The following is a 16,566-nucleotide window of genomic DNA, read 5'->3' on the forward strand; positions in this document are numbered from 1 at the left end:
CGAGCCCCGTATCGGGCTCCCTGTTCCGCGGGAAGCCTGCTTCTCCCTCTCCCACTCTCTTGCTTGTGTTCCTGCTCTAGCTATCTCTGTGTGTGAAATAAATAAATAAAATCTTAAAAAAAAAAGAAAAAGAAATGCAGGCATCCCTCCCAAGCCCCCGGCCCAGGCAGGTGCATTTCTGAAGCCCTGAGCCCCACCGAGGCCCTTTCCTGGGGCAGTGGATCCCCTACTTGCTTCACTTTCTCTCTGCCTCTCTCTGCGGGGCAGCTAAACACTTGCTTGTCCTTGATGCTCTCTCAAGGATGAAGAAACCCATTCCCGAGAAGTTACTGTACGGGAATTCTTGCTGTTTGGATTCCTACCAAGCCATCATCTCTGTCACAGTCACTGGCTCACACTGGGGAGTCGCCAGTGGGTGGCCTTGCTTCTCTTGTCCAGCTTTGTACCCGAGACAAAGCAGAGGATTTTTACTCACTTGAGGAGCGGCCGGTCCCAGCTACTGTTCACTGGTCAATCAAATGGCAAAGCTGAAGTGTGGGAGGAGCGCAGGGAGTGTTCCAAAGAAACCAGAAAACCCTTGATTGATGTGTGCGTGCACCTCTAATTTCTCCATGAGACTCTCCTCAACAGACTTCTTAACGGTGTTCATTGGGGAGATTTAAATTCTCTCATGGAAAGAGACTTTTTTTTTTCTATTGATTTTAGAAATCAATGTTAATGTTGCTCCTGATGTTGAAAATTAGTAGGGCCATGTATATACATTAAAATGTGCTCTGTGTTCCTTTCTGGTAGTCCCTTTAAGTGCTCCTAGATGCCTAAGTCCTTGGGACGGGAATGAACAAGGAATAAAGGAGAGAAATCACACGTGGGGCGAGTGTGTATATACAGAAGGGTGAGTGGTTTGCTGTTGCTGGAGCACAGAGTTTGTGGCAGGGGTGATGGGACGAGGTGGTAGAGGCAGGAAGGGGCCAGGGCATGAGAACCTTGGATGCCTGTGAAGAGTTTTGAACTTTATTTTGTCGCTGATGGGACGCCATTGATAGATTTTAAATCTGGGGTGACAAAGTTGGATTTTGTGTGTGTGTGTGTGTGTGTGATTATTCTACAGATGGACTTTGAGGAGTCTCAGATCAGAAGGAGGGAGCACTACTGGAAGCTTTCATTCAAGTGAAAGATGTTGACAGCCTGGACAAAGGCAATGGTGGCGGGCAGACAAAGAACACAGTGGGAATGAGGGATACCTACCCAGGAAGTGAAATGAGCAAGACCCAGTAATTGATCAGCTCTGCGAAGCAAAGCGATATCAACAACGTGTCCTAGGTCTCCAGTATGTGTGAATGGGTAGGTTGTGGTGTCACCAACTAAAATGGAGGCTTCAGAATACAGAATATGGAGTTCAGAATATTGGGGTAATGGAGATTTTCCCTTAAATATTTTGAGTTTGAGATGTCTGTAGTCACCCAGGTGGTATGAGCAGTAGGGAGTGGAATATGGAAACTTAAGCTCTCAGATCCCGGTAGGGGGGTGTTGGCCTGGTGCCAGAATGCCTGGATTCAAATCCTAGCTTTATCACTGGTGGTCAGTGTTCACAAGGTGGTGCGGAAGTAACAAATGATCCCCATATCTAATGGCTTACAACAAACATTTCTGTCCCCACTGACATATATGAAGGTTTGGCTTTGACTTTGTTCCACGTCTTACTCATTCTGGATCCCGGGCTCATGGTGGAATCCCCATTCCAAGCTTGTGCAGAGGGAAAAGAGCAATGGCAGGGACACAAGGACTCTAAAACTTCTGCTAGCCCGGGTGCCTGGCTCTTCTGTTCACATTCTATTGGCCAAAGCCAACCACACGGACAAGCCTGGGGTCAACGAAGTGGGGAAGTACACTCCTCCCATGGGAGGTACAGCATATGGCAATGATCAGGGAGCCATATTACCTTAGTGGAGAAGGGAGGAAATAATTGGGCCCAATCATATGCTCTACCAAAACCACTAACCAGCTATAAAGCCTTGGTGGTTTACTCAACTTCTCCCTGCTTTGCTCACGTCACCAGTAAAACAGGAATACTGGTACTACCTCTTGGGATGGCTACATAAAGCACTTAGAATGTGCCCAACACAGTACAGAGTAAACGCTATATAAATGTAGGTGGATGGAAGGGAGGAGGGAAGGGGGAGCTCTTTCTCCATGGGCATAGAGTTTCAGTTTGGGAAGATGAAAAAGTTTTGGAGACGGATAGTGACAATGGTTGTACGACAGTGGGATAGTACTTAACGACACAGAACTGTATGTTTAAAAATGGTTAAAATTTTATGTTATGCATATTTTGCCTTGATAAAAAACTTGTAGGTAGATGGGACCATCTGGGCAGAGTGTGAAGAGTGGGGAAGGCAGTAGGTAGAAGGCAGAAAGCTCGGGAACCAGCAGTGGGGGCAAAAGCAATGGAGACAGAGAAGGAACATTCTGGAAAGACAAGGAAAAGCAGGAGAGGTCAGTATCTTCTGAAGCCAGGGGAGTAGAGTTAGGAGGGAGTGTTGGAATGCTTGAGGGTGTCTGTTTTGCTTGTCTTTGAACCTGAACCTTCTCTTTGGCACCTTGATTTTGTGGGTCTGCTTTCCTGTGCTAGCTCCTGATGATGTCATTTCTGGTCAGTGCCCACGCTGGGCCCAGACTGCCTCAAGGCCGAAACCTGGCCTGGTCTCCTCTCTTGGCTCCCTCCGTCCCCTCTCTGTAGCCAGTTCTATTTTGTCCATGGCTAACATGTTGGTGAGACAAATCTTTTTTAATTAAAAAGACATAGGATTGAGGACATTTCTTCTTGTGGCATTTTTTATTACTATTGATGTATATTGTTTTATCCTGAGACACAAAACCTACAAATTCTGAACTTAAAAATTGGGGGGGGCACCTGGGTGCCTCAGTCACCTGGGGTACCTGAGCGTCTGATTTTTGATTTCAGCTCAGGTCATGATCTCAGGGTCGTGAGATCGAGCCCCGTGTCAGGCTCTGCCCTCAGCGGGGGGTCTGCTTGAGATTCTCTCTCTTCCTCTCCCTCTGCTCCTCCCGCCCCCCCCAAGTTAGGGGTGGTTAGTTTATGGCCAAGATTCCTTTATTAACAAAAGAATTCATCTTTTGTTTACAGAACTTCAATGATTTGATAAGCCGTAGGTTAGGGAAACTGACAGCTAACATTTTATAAGGGGGAATGAGGACAATGCAGTTGCAAAGGGAGAGCAGCATAGTTTTTCCAATGATGACGTTTGCACCCCCACATTTTGAAGAACCTAAAAGGGGATACCTTGATCTAAGTGATTTTTTCCCTTTTTTTTCTTTGTTTTTAGACATTGTCCGGCTGATCATCACACGAGCATCAGCGGGTTGCCCACAGAGAGAACACGGTTCTTAGCTCTGCAAAGAAAAAGGCCTGAGAACTATGCTCTTTTATTGATTTTATTTCTCCAAGAGTTTTCTTACTAAGTGAATTAACCTTGCACCGTTAACTTGACGTAATCTTAAGAAAATATATGAAATATGCTTTAGAAAAAAATGACACGTGCTCTAACCAGCCATCTCATTTGGCAATCATTTTCCAGAGCGGTTGTCCTTTCGGGGTGGGGAGGTGGGGTTTTTTTTACATGTGAGTGATTAAATCTACACACAAGAGCTCCAAACTCTTGCTGACCTCCCTCTGCAACACCAGCTGGTGTTGGGAGACAGAGTACTGAGGCCAGCAGGGGTCTCTCTCCAAGGCTTGGGTCACCCCAGGCTGTTTGGCCATCAGTCCTGGAGTGTCACCCCAGAAGATCTGGGCAGTTCCCGTACATAAACTTAGCAACTCCTCCCGTCATAACAGCAATCGTGGAACACATTGGAAGGGCTCAGATGCATCCCATGGAGAAAGAGGGATTGGTTTTTTGTCGCCATTTGCAGACCGGGTCCCTTGAAAGCACAGGATACTTCTACTGCAGGGTTCCACATTTCTAGGCTGTCACTCACTGGGCCTAGTATGATCTCTTCATCCTCGGGACATGGAAACACTTCCCAGCCCCCAACTCAATAATGTGAGTGTCTGGATAGGTGTTCAATCCCCAAACTGTGGATTTAAAAGGAATAGCTGCTCTCTGGCTCTGGGGCCAGCTCAGCAGTCCCAGCTTTATCCCCGAATCGACTCCGAAGAGGCAGGTGCTGTCCTGGGTCCGTTCTCAGCCACGCAGTCAAGCCAGTTCAAACGGGCCCGTATGGGGACCACCTACACCAGGCTGTTTCTCCGACCGTCTTCCTCCAGCCCGTGTTATAAACTTGCCCATTCAGCCAACAACTTTGGGAGACAAGGACTGGGTTTCTGATTGGCAGCAGCTGAGTTTCTGTCCTCAACGCTCCTCATACTGATTCTCCCTGGGGTTTCGGGACAACTGAAGGCTCCCCAAAGCCTCAGATACGGAACCCAGAAAGGAAGGGTAGTCTAGGGTGTGTGTATGTGTTCTAGTCATTTCCTTCCTTTGGAGCATTTGCTTTCACACGTCACTAGCTGGTCCCAAGGCTCCTCACGCAGCAGACCAGGTGGTGTCCGGGCCTGGAGGAGGGCTTGCTGGTGTCGGAGGGAGGGGGTGGCAGGAGGGGCGGGCAGCAGCCGAGAGACCCCGAGCAGCAGTGTGTCTGGGGCTGTTCCCAGATTCGCTTGGGTCCAGTCGGGCTTCTGTATGATTCCATGAGAACTGTGGGAAGTAACGGCCTTGGGGAAGGGGCTGCTAAGACAGAGCAAAACTGGAGAGAACTTTCTGGGAAACTTCAAGGCTCCCAGGGATGCTGAACAGCTTCGTGTTTAAGAGTCATTGCAAGATGTGGAGAGGTTGCCCTGGGTAGGGGGGCAGCGGGAGAAGGTGAAGGTGAGGTTGGGTGAGGACTGGGGTGAGGGTAGCTGGGTAGGGGGCTCAGTCCTCAGTCTTTCTTTCTCCATGGAGAATCTCACTCTGAACTTGGAGAGGCAGCAGAGTCCCCATCCTCGGGGTCCTGCCCATTGGGGGAGATTGGCTGACCCCCTTTCACACGCTTCCACTTCATCCTTCGGTTCTGGAACCACACTTTGACCTGACGGAGGAAGCAAAGGAACCTGGTCATCAAGGGAGGTGCAACTACCTCCCCATATAGATGCTCAAGACAACAGGTTGCAGTTCCAGGGACCCCAGCTGGAACCTCCGCTTGTCCTGCCCAGCTCCTCCAATGGCACCAGGAATCGAGACAAAAGGGAGGACACATCAATCTGCCCAGAGACCTCTCTTGTGCCTCCCTGTCTTTGTGTCAGAAAGCCTGCCGGTCTGGGGACAGGGTCTAAAAGTCACTTGGCATTTGGCCCCACCCACTTTCACATGCCCCGCCCCTCCCATGTCAACACCTCCTCCTTCTAGCTTCTGTTACCCAAGGGTCTGGGAGCAGAGGATCACCAGTCTCATCCTTAGGCACGTTCATAAAACACTTGTCAGTTTAGATAGCTCTGGTCTGCGTATTTTCTCATCTCAGCTGCAGCATTACCCGCAGGGTGGGGTCATGACCCTGGAGACCCAGAGAGGTCAGGAGACGAGGCCCAGAGGTCAGAAGGCTAGGAAGTGGTAGAGGCAGGATCTGCATCTTAGTTTTCTAAACCGAGCCCTCTGGCAGAGCCCCTCATCAACTGCAAGCTGCTTTCAAATACTATTATTATTATAATACTTTACTCCACGTTAGAACGTGGGTGTGGGTGGAATGCTCGGAGGGAAAACCCCAAACAAAAGGGCTAGGAAGTTTTTTTTTAGAGGTGTCCAGGAACCACCTGGGGAGCTTACTAGAAAGGCAGACTCCCAGTCCCACTTATTGTTACTGCAAAGTCACTCTCCAGAGTTATGGAAACTGCATTTTTTTTTTTTTTGAGTTTTAAATTTTAGTTTTGAAGTAATCTCTACACCCAACATGGGGCTTGAACTCATGACCCCAAGATCAAGAGTCGTCTGCTCCACTGACTGAGCCAGCCAGGCGCCCCTTCGAATCTGCATTTTAAACAAGGGCTGAGGTGATTCCAGTGCACACTCAAGTTTGGGGATAACCAGATCAGAGTTCCAACGCTGGCTGCACGTGAGAACCACCTAGGGGAACTTTGAAAAGATGCTGATGTCTGAACTCTATCCCAGACCAATGAAAACAATCTCTAAAGCCAGACATCGGTGTTTTTAAACTCTCTGCCGGTGATTCAGGTAGAGCCACAGTTGAGAACCACTGGACTGGGCAGAGGGAGAAGAGAAAGGAGAAGGTTCAGGGAGGAGTGGTGGGAAGGTTGGGGGATGAGAGAGCAGAGGAAAGGAGGGATGGCCAGAGGAGGAGGGCCCCCTGGACCGCACCTGCCGCTCGGAGAGGTCCAGGTTCACGGCAATCTCATATCTCCGAAGCCGGGTCAGGTAGTTATGGTGCGCAAACTCGGCCTCGAGCTCCCGCAGCTGCTCCTTGGTGAAGGCTGTCCTCTCCTTGCGAGCCTTGCTGCCGCCCTCGGGCTTCCCTCGGCTCTCCTGGTTGTCTGGGGAGAAAGCATCCCAAACGGGAACATGTGAGCCGCAGAGACTCCCTTTCTTTTGTCCTTAAGAGTCAGGGCAGCCTTTCCTTGTCTCTCTTGTTTTTATTTTTTATTTTATTTTATATTAAAGATTCTATTTATCTGAGAGAGAGAGAGGGCTCGTGCATGAGCATGAGCAGAGGGGAGGGGCAGAGGGAGAAGCAGACTCCCCACCAAGCAGGGAGCCCAATGCGGAACTCGATCCCAGGACGCTGGGATCATGACATGAGCCGAAGGCAGATGCCCAACCAACTGAACCACCCAGGCACCCCTGTTTCTCTTGTTTTTTTAAAGGATATTGAGAAAGAACCCACATTGTCCCTTTATCATTCCTTCTAGTGCTTTAACCCCCTGAGAACTGGGAAGTCTTCTGGCTCCCAACCTCAGGTGCATCCACCACACCCCTACCCCAAACTTTTTTTTTAAAAGATTTTATTTATTTATTTGAGAGAGAGAGAGAGAGCATGAGCAGGTTGAGGGGAAGAGGGAGAAGCAGACTCCCTGCTGAGCAGGGAGCCTGATGCGGGGCTCAATCCCGGAACTCGATCCCGGAACTCCTGGATCGTGACTCCAGCCCAAGGCAGGCGCTTAAGGGCTGAGCCACCCAGGCGCCCCTACCCCAAACTTTTTTTATCCCCAAAGCACGAGAAGCTGCTCTTGGCTGTTTAATGATTTCTACTATCCAACCTCCACCCACCCACCCCCTGTTTGACATTAGTAATGGCTATAAGTTTGTGGGGCAAAGGTTCTAAAACTGAGGCTCTCTGTCCTCAGAGATATCACCATCACCTGAGAACTGTCAGAAGTGCATATCCTGGGGCCTCATCCCAGACCTACTGAATCAGACACTCTGGGGGTGGGGCCCAGCAATAAGTCTTCAAGGTGATTGTGACACACGGTCAAGTTTACAAACCCCCGCTCTAAGACCTCACTTCTCAGAGGGTACCACGGCCACAGCAGCAGGGCCCGGAAGTTGGTCAGACTTGCAGGATCTCGGGCCCTACCCATGACCTGCTGAATCAGAATCACATTTTAGCCAGATCCCCAGGGGAGTTGTGTGCACATGTAAACTGAGAAGTGCTGCCTTAAGCTTCTTTCCCACTTTGATACCGGGAGGGGCCAAGTCTGGAAAGTTCTGGGCTCTGCGTTAGAGACAGCAGGAGCTCCATCATAACGGCTAACAGAGGTGCGGGGAGCAAACACCTTACACGTATCAGCCACTTAATCCTCCCAGTAACTCAGCCAGGTGAGTTCTTGTATTAGCCCCACACTGTATAGACCAGAAAACTAAACCCAGAGACGTTTAAGCAAGTTGTTCAAGTTCATCTAGTTGGTCCAGCCAGTGACTGGCTGAGGCAGAAATCAAACCCAGGCAGTTTGACTCACATGCTGTTCAAGTAAAATCCACGTAGGAAGGGGTTACAAACTGTAGAGTGCTGTACAAAGGACAGGGACTATATGTTATCCCCCCGAGCAAGCTGAGGGGCGGCTCTACCTTCACTTCAGTGGTGGAGCTGGGTGGGGAGGCGGCCCGAAGGAGACCAAGACACCCACACAATTAACAATGCAGGCCACGTGTTCGGTGAATGGCTACAGGAACCATTTTTCTTGCAGGGCTCTAAAATTTGGAAGTCTTTCATTTCACTGTCCTTTTACAGACCTGGAGGCCCCGTGACTCAGAGTTAGGTGCTTTATTGAAAGCGGTGTGCCCACCCTGTGCCCCCTTAGGGACCTCATCTGTGCCAGGGTGTGTGTTGGGGGGGAGTCCTTGTTTTGGGGGAGTCCCTGTTGTCGGGGGCTGGCCCGGGGTGGGGGCTTTTTGATGGGTTGGTAGAGGGCAGGGAAGACCCCCCCACAAAGCAGCCAGCCACACTGCAGAGCGGGTGGGGAGGTGGAGACCCCTCGTCAGCCCCGGTCCAGTCGGGAACCTCAGCCCCCTGGTTCCCTTCTCCACAGTTCCTTCTCCTGCTTTCCATTCAGTCCCTTGTGTTTCAGTTTCCAGGCCCTCCATCCCAGCCACCCAGCAGCCCGGCGCAGAGCCGGGGTGGCGGCTTGGTGGAGGGCGCATAGTAAAGCGATCGGGGTGTCCCTGTGGGAACCGAGAAGGCAGAGGGGCGCTGTCCCCTCCGGGGGCTCCCCAGTGCCCGGCTGCTGGGGTTGGGGTTGGCCGCCCGCAGGGCGCGCCTGGGGGCAGGAAGGGGGCGCGTCCCACGGGCTTGGGGGAAGGCTGGCCTAGACCCCTCCAGCGGGAGCGGGAGCGTGGGCTGGAGGGAAGGACGCACAGCCCCAGGCCGGGGATCCCCACGCACAGCCGCCGGCCGGGGAAGGAAGGTCAGCCTTCCCAGAGCACATCTCAGCTGGCAGAGACCCGGCTCATTTCCCACCCACTCCTGTCCCAGGGCTCAGGGTGGTTCCCAGCCCTTTCCTTTCACGACTGAGGGGGTGTAAAACCAAGATGACTCGTGTCAGGGTTTGAGGCCTCCATCTCCTCGCTGGGGGCCTTTGAGGAAGTCACTTAACCTCTCTGGGCTTCAGTCACCTCATCAAGAAATTGGGGACAATAAAGCACCTACCTCCCAGGGTTACTGGGAAGCCTGGACCAGCTCTTGTGTGGGGAATATGCTTTTAAAACTTTAAAGTGCTTAAACAAAAACATATTCTTCCAATTCTTCCACTCTGAGAGATGCCATCTGAGGGGCTGGGAGAGTACCAGCTGTGGTTTCTTGAAGGCTTCTATGTTCTCAGATCCATTTCATCCTTTCCACCAAACACCCCTAGGGGAAGGTACTATTATTGTCCCCTTTAGCATCGTCCTGTGGAGTTGTGTGATGATTTAATAGCGCTCTCTTTCTCCCCCCAGGGATGAAACTGCTTTTTCTCACTTGTTACTGTACCTGGTACAGTACTTGCTAAACATTTGCTAGATCCTACTCAGTATACAGAGGAGGAACCAGCCTCAGAAAGGCCCAGGAACTTGCCTGGTGTGTCCAGCAGTTTGGGGGGGGGGGCGGGGTGCAGAACTGAGATTGGGACCCAGATTCATCTGACTAGAGGTGCAGTGGTCAATGCTGGCCTCAGTTTCTCATCTGCATCTGCAGGCTCAGGGCTGGACCTGGAGTCTCCACACCCAGTGCTCCTGGAGGCCCTCTCCTGGGTTGGTGCCCTCACCCACACTCCCCTTCTCCCAGGCCTGCTTAGGTGCACACAGGTGCACCGGAAAACAGCCCACTCTCTCCAGTCCTGCACGTTAGCCTCCCAAGAGAGATGAGGGGAGGTAGGGAGAGGACCCCTTTGAGCTGATCTTGGACTGGTTACTGGGCCCCTCCCTGCCCACCTCCCCACTCCTCTTACTGTCCCGAGGTGGGCGCTGGGCCTCAGGGTGGGAAAGAAGAGGAAATGGGACAGAGGAGCTGGGGCTGGGAAGTCAGTGAACCTGGGGCAACAGCCGCGAAGGGGGGCGGGTGGGAGAGGGGCACCCAGAGAACAGCTGCTCCTCATCAGCCTCTCAGGGAAGAGGCCTCTCATCACCGTTAGAAATGACAAGAGGGCCTGAAGTATGGGAGGCTAGCTATGACAATCGAAGTGGAAGTTCTGGTTCTCTTTGTTCTGCAACATTGTCATCAACATAGAAAAAGAAGGATGGAGATAAACCAGGAGCCATTTCAGGCTGGGAGCGGGGTGGGGGTTAGTCTGCCCGCTCACATGCACACTACCCTCAGGATAGTTTGATCCCAGGAGGGTACACCTTCGTTGAGGTGCCTGCCTCCTACTCTGGGCCTCAGTTTCCTCATGGGGAGGGGCACGGGATTGGACTGGTGTCAGAGTCCTTTCCCAGTATGCAGCCCTGACATCCTCTTCTCCTCTCCCTACTCTCTCTTCTGTTAAGAACCCCTGGCCTTGAATTTGAGGTCCCTCCGGTTGCCAATATTCTTGTCTGGGCTCCTAGTTCCTCCCTTCCGTCAGATCTGGAGTCTTGCTGGGTGCTCTGTCCCCAGGCCCTCCCCGGCCTTCCCAAGGTCCTCGGCTCACAGGTCAGGGCTCTGCCAGGGAGTTTCTGTCTCCTGCTGATGTGCAAAGCTCCCCGCCCCGAGCTGAATGGAGGAGATGTGTCTGAGGAGCCCTTGGAGAATCCGGGCCCGAGCAGGCTCCAAGAAAGAGCTCTCTGACCTTGGGCAAGTGTCTCAAGTTCTCTGAACTTCAGTTTCTTCCTTTGCAAAACAAGAACAGCTCCATGCACCATGCTCGGAAGGCTGCCGAGAAGGTAAAATGCCGCGGGTCACGCGTGTTAACCCCGAGCACCGTGGCGCTACTTCTCTGCGTCTCTGCTTGGGTCTGTGTCTGGTCACTGTTATGTCAGCCTTCCAGCGGAGGCGTGGTTCCAGGCACAGTCCCTAGCACGGACCAGAGTCCCATCTCAGGCATCCTGGCCCTGCTTCTCTCTCAGGGGCAGGGGTGCAGAGGGAGGAGGCTGGTGCTCAGCAGGCTGCCTTCCGGGGCTCAGGAGGAGCAGCTCCGTCCTGCCCCAGCCCCCGCGCGGGACCCTCCGAGCCAGAGCCGGCCAGCCAGGCCGTGATGGGGCCGTCGTGCCCAGAGCAACGCAAATAGGATGTATGTGTGATTGCGGTCCGCACCGTGAGCTTTTACACCATCCAAGGTAAATTATTTCACAAAAAGCTGTCAGTTTTGGCAGGCCTTCCTAAAGTTAGCAGACAGCTTTATCGGACTGCAAGGAAGTTCAGACAGACTCTGGGGAGCACGCCTTTTTGGAGGCCTGTATCCCTACTCCCCAGTGGTCACAGCGTTTTACATAAATTCCTATCCAAGACCAGATAGAAAGTCACATGCGGTACATTCAAATAACACTTCTGCAGTTGACAATGGCTCTCTTTTCCCCAGAGGTAAACGTCTCTGGGGCTTGCACATGTACTACGGAATCATAGAACAGTAGTGCCGGAAGAGGCTTAGAGCTGATCTCTGGGCACCTTTCCATTTTACAGGGGAGCCTAGAGTAGGCGAGAGAGGGCCTCCAGGCAGGGCTGGACCGCAAACCCAGATTTCCATGACCGGAAGCTATTTTCACACATTAGGCTGTTTCCTGTTGCGTCCCCTTACGTATACTGTAGGGTAGATAAGGTACACATCAGCCCATGGAACCGAGGAGGAAATGAAGACCCAGGGACTAAAAGGCTTGCTGGAATTCCCCGGGACCACTCCGGGGCTGCCCTGGGAGGGGCGTGGCCAGCATGGAGGCTGTGCTCGCCCCAGGGACGTGTCCGTGTGCAGGTCAGGGGCGGGGAGGGGGGGGATCCCTGGGGCACAATGTCAGCAGGGGAGACCTTGGCAAACCCTCTGAAAACGGTGTCTGGGGCTTCCTGGGCTGTCACAGTGCTGGCCTTTGACATCCTTGTTAGTTCTGATACTTTCAACTTCAGGAGGAGTCAAAGCCCATCAAAATAGATAGGACCCAGATGGAACCAGCCCGAGACCAGTTGGGTATTTGCATCCAGGACCTCCCTGGCTTCCTTTCTCATTGGGTCCCAGTGAGGCCCACCCACCTCAATGTCTGGGCCCTTTGTGTCTCCGGTAGGTGACCGAAGAGACATGGGGAGGGCTCCCAGCCTCTTTGAGGAGCCCAGCAGCGGGGCTGGGGAATTCGAAGTATGTTTTCTAGGAGAGAAGCAGATTCTTCTGAAATGGAAACGCCTGGTGCTACAGCAGTCTTTGCCGAGGGACCCCTGTGGGGTGGGGGCAGTGAGGCTATGAGGTACAAGGGAGAGTGGAATGGATGGGCGATGAGATGGGGTGTGGGGGACCGTGGAAGAGGGGAGCAGAGAGGTGAAGGCGAAGGGAGGCAGTGGAAATGAGGGTGGGGAGCTGCAGCAAGCCTCTGAGATGGGTTGGGGGGAGGCATGGGCAGCTGTGGACTTTGTTTGTGTTTATACGTTCCAGATGTCGCCCTCAGCTGTCACCAAAGGAAGTGTGGGCTTTAGGACCAGGCCCCACTGCTCACACTGTTCCTCCACCACTGTGTTCAAGGAAAACAGGGAAAACATGAACTAGAAAAGGCTGGGGTGGGGGGCGGGGGAGGAATCCTGGCCAGAGGCCAGGGAAGCCCAGCTCAGTGAGCAGAAAGGGCACTGGGGGGAAGGGGTTGCCTCCCGGGGCCTGAAGGGACCTCGAGTCCTGCCTTCAGAAAGAGCTGCTCTGCCTCTGGGCTCATCCCCACCTCCCTGGGCCCAGACGCCCTGACTTGCTCAAGCCAGAGAAAAAGGCGAGTAGGGCAGGACTCCTGAGCCCCTAGCCTGGCCGGCGGTAGGCAGGGCCAAGGCTACCTCTCCACTGACCTTCTTAGAGCCCAACGGCTCTTTGGGCCCTTATGTCTTAGGTGCTGGTCAGAATTTTGTTGTTTTGGTGGATACTGATTTTCTGCAGAACTTCCAGACTGTATCTGGGTGGGGCCTGAGCGGGCTCGGTCACGGGTTTTGTGCTGATGCCTCTGAGGTCAGACAGTGGCTAAGGGTCTTGATGGGGGCCCCAACCTCTGCCTGACAGGGGGCAGGAGCTCTGACCAGGAGGCAGGAGGCAAGAGGAACGTGGAGTTCCTGTCTCTCCTTCCACACTGGCCACTCTGGCTCCTAAGGCTTCTTCCTCGCTGGGGGTTCTGGGGTTGAGTTGGAACGAGAGGGGCTGCTGCCGCTGTGGCCCCTCAGACCACACCCTGCCCAGCACTGCAGTGACCCTGGACCAGTGAGCCTGCAGACACAGGCCGGCCCAGCTGGTAGCAGGCTTCCGAGGCCCCCTCTGTCCTCGGGTCACTGCTTTGCCAGGCTTTGAGCACAGGCCACCTGGGATGCAGCCAGGATCAGGGAAGATTTTGAAAAGAGGAGGGCTCCTTTGTGGGTTTGGGAACAATGGATTGAGGGGCTACCAAGTGCTGGCTGTGTCTTTACATCTGTGATCCCATCTTGTCCCATAGCAACCCTATGGGGTAGATACCGCGATCATTTTTCAGAGAGTGGTACTCTGAGGTGTGGGACTCACCCGAGCTCACGCAGAACGGAAGCTGTGGATGGGGACTCAGTCTGGGTCTGCCCTGTCAGTGCACTTGACATTAGCCCCCGAACCCCGCCCCCCTGCCCCGCCCCCTTTTACGAGGCTGCAGCCCAGCAAGGAGGGTGGGCATGGATAGGAGATCACCCAGCATGGTACTCACTGTCCCTCTGCTGACCCAAGTGACACGGACGTTGTCCGTGTATTTCATTATCACCTCCTTTCCTTCTTCCTCTGCCAAACAGCCCACTTCTTTAGATACATTCCTAAAAGTGTCTCTCCCTGGGGCGCCTGGGTGGCTCAGTCCGTTAAGCGGCTGCTTTCGGCTCAGGTCATGATCCTGGGGTCCACATCCGGCTCCCTGCTCAGCGGAGAGCCTGTCTCTCCCTCTCCATCGGCCTGTCACTCTGCCTACTTGTGCTCTCTCTCTGTCTCTCTCTGTCAAATAAATAAATAAAATCTTTAAAATAAATAAATAAATAAAAAATAAAAGTGTCTCTCCCTATAGATATAAGATAAGCATGCAGGGATCTATTTGTAGCCAGAAACGATGCTTTGAGTGGGAAAGCTGGAGTGGCCAAAAGAACCTGGAGCCAGGAAAACTCTGAGGTCGCGCACCCCTGTGAGATGTTGCTTTTCACTAAAGGTTTTTGACTGGAGCATTGGTGCCACTGCTAAAACCTTGTCCTTGTCCCTGTGCCTCTCGTTTATGGGCTGAATTGCCTCCCCTGTGAATATGTTGAAGTCCTAACCCCCAGGACCTCAGAATGTGACTGTATCTGGAGATAGTATCGCCCAAGGGATGATTAGGTTAAAATGAAGCGCTGGTTAGGGTGGGCCCTCATCCGATCTGACTGGTGTCTTTATAAGGAGAGGAGATTAGGACACATAGGGAGACACCGGGGATGCCCACACACAGAGGAAAGACCGAGTGAGGACATGGCAAGAAGATGACCGTTTGCCAGCCAAGGAGAGAAGCCTACAGAGAAACTAAAACTGGCTGACATCTTGAGCTTTGACTTCTAGTTTCCAGAATTGTGAGAAAATAAGTGTCTGTTGTTTAAGCCGCCCAGTCTATGGTATTTTGTTTTGGCAACCCGGGTGGACTAAGACACATCCCCTGCCCACCCCCAGATCCTCATAGCCGGTGCTCACCACTAAGGAGAGGGAGCAAGGCCAGGAGGGGTGCTTGGCAAGGCTGATGCTAGTCCACAGGAGACCTCTCTGCAAATTAGAAAAAGGTGCCCTTTCCTCTAGACCAGAAACATAGCCACGTGTCCCTAGGACAGCTGCGCCCGCCAGCTGCCCAGCCACAGCCGCCCCCCTTAACTGTCCTGCCATGGGGTCCACCTCATTGCTCAGCCACAGCAGCCATGGTGGCCCTAGTACTTAGGCGCTGACCTGAGTACCCCATGGGGAATCATGCAGAGTCAGCCCAGCCTCCATATGTGGCTGTTTATGTGTCTTTCTGACCCCAGCACTAGCCCTGACCCGGGCTGGTTTTATGATCGAAGTCGGGCTCTCTGCACACTGTTTCATGAGTGAGACTATAAAAGTCCTGATGCATTTTACAGAAGGATATCACACATGCTGGAAACCCTCAGGCCAGCCAGTGGAGGCCCTCTCAGAAAGAAGGGGAGAAAATGAATGAATGAACACCAGGCTGTAATGGAGACTACTGATCACACAGTGAATGAGCTCCTCCTGGGGTAAATGCTCCAGCAGGCGCGAGGGAGATTACATAGGTGAATCAGATACCATCCTGGCCCTCCAGACACTTCAGTTTTAGGGAGAAAGGCAGTCATATGCTATAACTCTGGATGAAAGGTAAACTCATACCCAATGATGAAAGACTGAAAGCTTTTCCTCTAAGATCAGGAACAAGCAAGGATGCTCATTGTTGCTACTTCTAGTCAACATAATACTGTAGGTCCTAGCCAGAGCAGTCAGGTGAAAAAATAAAAAATAAAATAAAGTAAATAAAAGGCATCTAAATTGGAAAGGAAGGAGTAAAATGATCTCTGTTTGCAAATGACATGGTCCTGTATATGGAAACCCCCGAAGATTCCACAAAAATACCTCTTGGAGCTAATGAATGAATTCAGCAAAGTTGCAGTATGGAACATCAACACACAAAGATCAGTGGCGTTTCTATCCATGAACAATGAACAATCTGAAAGGGAAATTACGGAAATAATTTACATTGACAATGGCATCAAAAAGAAAAAAAAAAGCCCACTTAGGAATAAACTTAACGAAGGAGGTAAAAGATGTATACGCTAAAAACTCCAAAACATTTTGAAAGAAATGAAAGATGACACAACACAAGGGGAAGACATCCTATGTCTCTAGATTAGAAGACTTAATATTGTTAAAATGTCCTTATGACTCAAAGTGATCTACAGATTCAGTGCAATTCCTATCAAAATCCCAATGGCATTTTTTGCAAAAATAGAAAAAATCTCAGAGGACCCCGTGCAGCCAAAACAATCCCGAGAAAGAGAAACAAAGGTGGAGGCCTCACACTTTCTGATTTTAAAACATATTACAAAGCTGCAATAATCACAACAGTATGGCATTGGCATAAAGTCAGACATAGAGAACGATGGAACAGAATACTTATGAAGTAAACCCTCACATATATGGTCAAAGGATCTTCAACAAAGGTGCTAAGGCTACACAGGGGGGAAAGGACAACCTTCAATAAATGATGTGGGGAAAACTGGATATCTACATGCAAATGAATAAAGCTGGACCCTCACCTTACAGCATATAAAAAAATTAACTCAAAATAGTTTAAAGGGAACCGGGGTGGCTCAGTCGGTTAAGCATCAGACTTGATTTTGGCTCAGATCATTATCTCAGGGTCGTGAGATCGAGCCCCGTATTGGGCTCCACGCTGGGCATGGAGTCTGCTTAAGATTCTCTCTCTCCCT

The 16,566-nt window shown here is 51.8% G+C and overlaps 1 protein-coding gene across 2 annotated transcripts in view; it reads right to left on the bottom strand.

Annotated features, from left to right (window-relative positions):
* Nucleotides 1-3,439: 3,439 nt before the first annotated feature.
* Nucleotides 3,440-16,566, bottom strand: part of MEOX1 (mesenchyme homeobox 1) — a 20,008-nt gene continuing 6,881 nt past the window's right edge. The window contains exons 2-3 of one of the 2 annotated variants that reach the window (XM_035027223.1): nucleotides 6,372-6,544; nucleotides 3,440-5,091 (exon numbers count right to left, since the gene is read on the bottom strand). In XM_035027223.1, coding sequence (XP_034883114.1) covers nucleotides 4,969-5,091; nucleotides 6,372-6,544 — 296 coding nt within the window. In that variant the 3' untranslated portion in view covers nucleotides 3,440-4,968. The remainder of the gene's footprint in view (nucleotides 5,092-6,371; nucleotides 6,545-16,566) is intronic. The other variant, XM_035027224.1, reaches the window with a different exon arrangement.

The sequence above is a fragment of the Mirounga leonina genome, unplaced genomic scaffold (assembly GCF_011800145.1).
Source record: "Mirounga leonina isolate KUSES-001 unplaced genomic scaffold, KU_Mleo_1.0 Mir_200, whole genome shotgun sequence".
NCBI lineage: Eukaryota > Metazoa > Chordata > Mammalia > Carnivora > Phocidae > Mirounga > Mirounga leonina.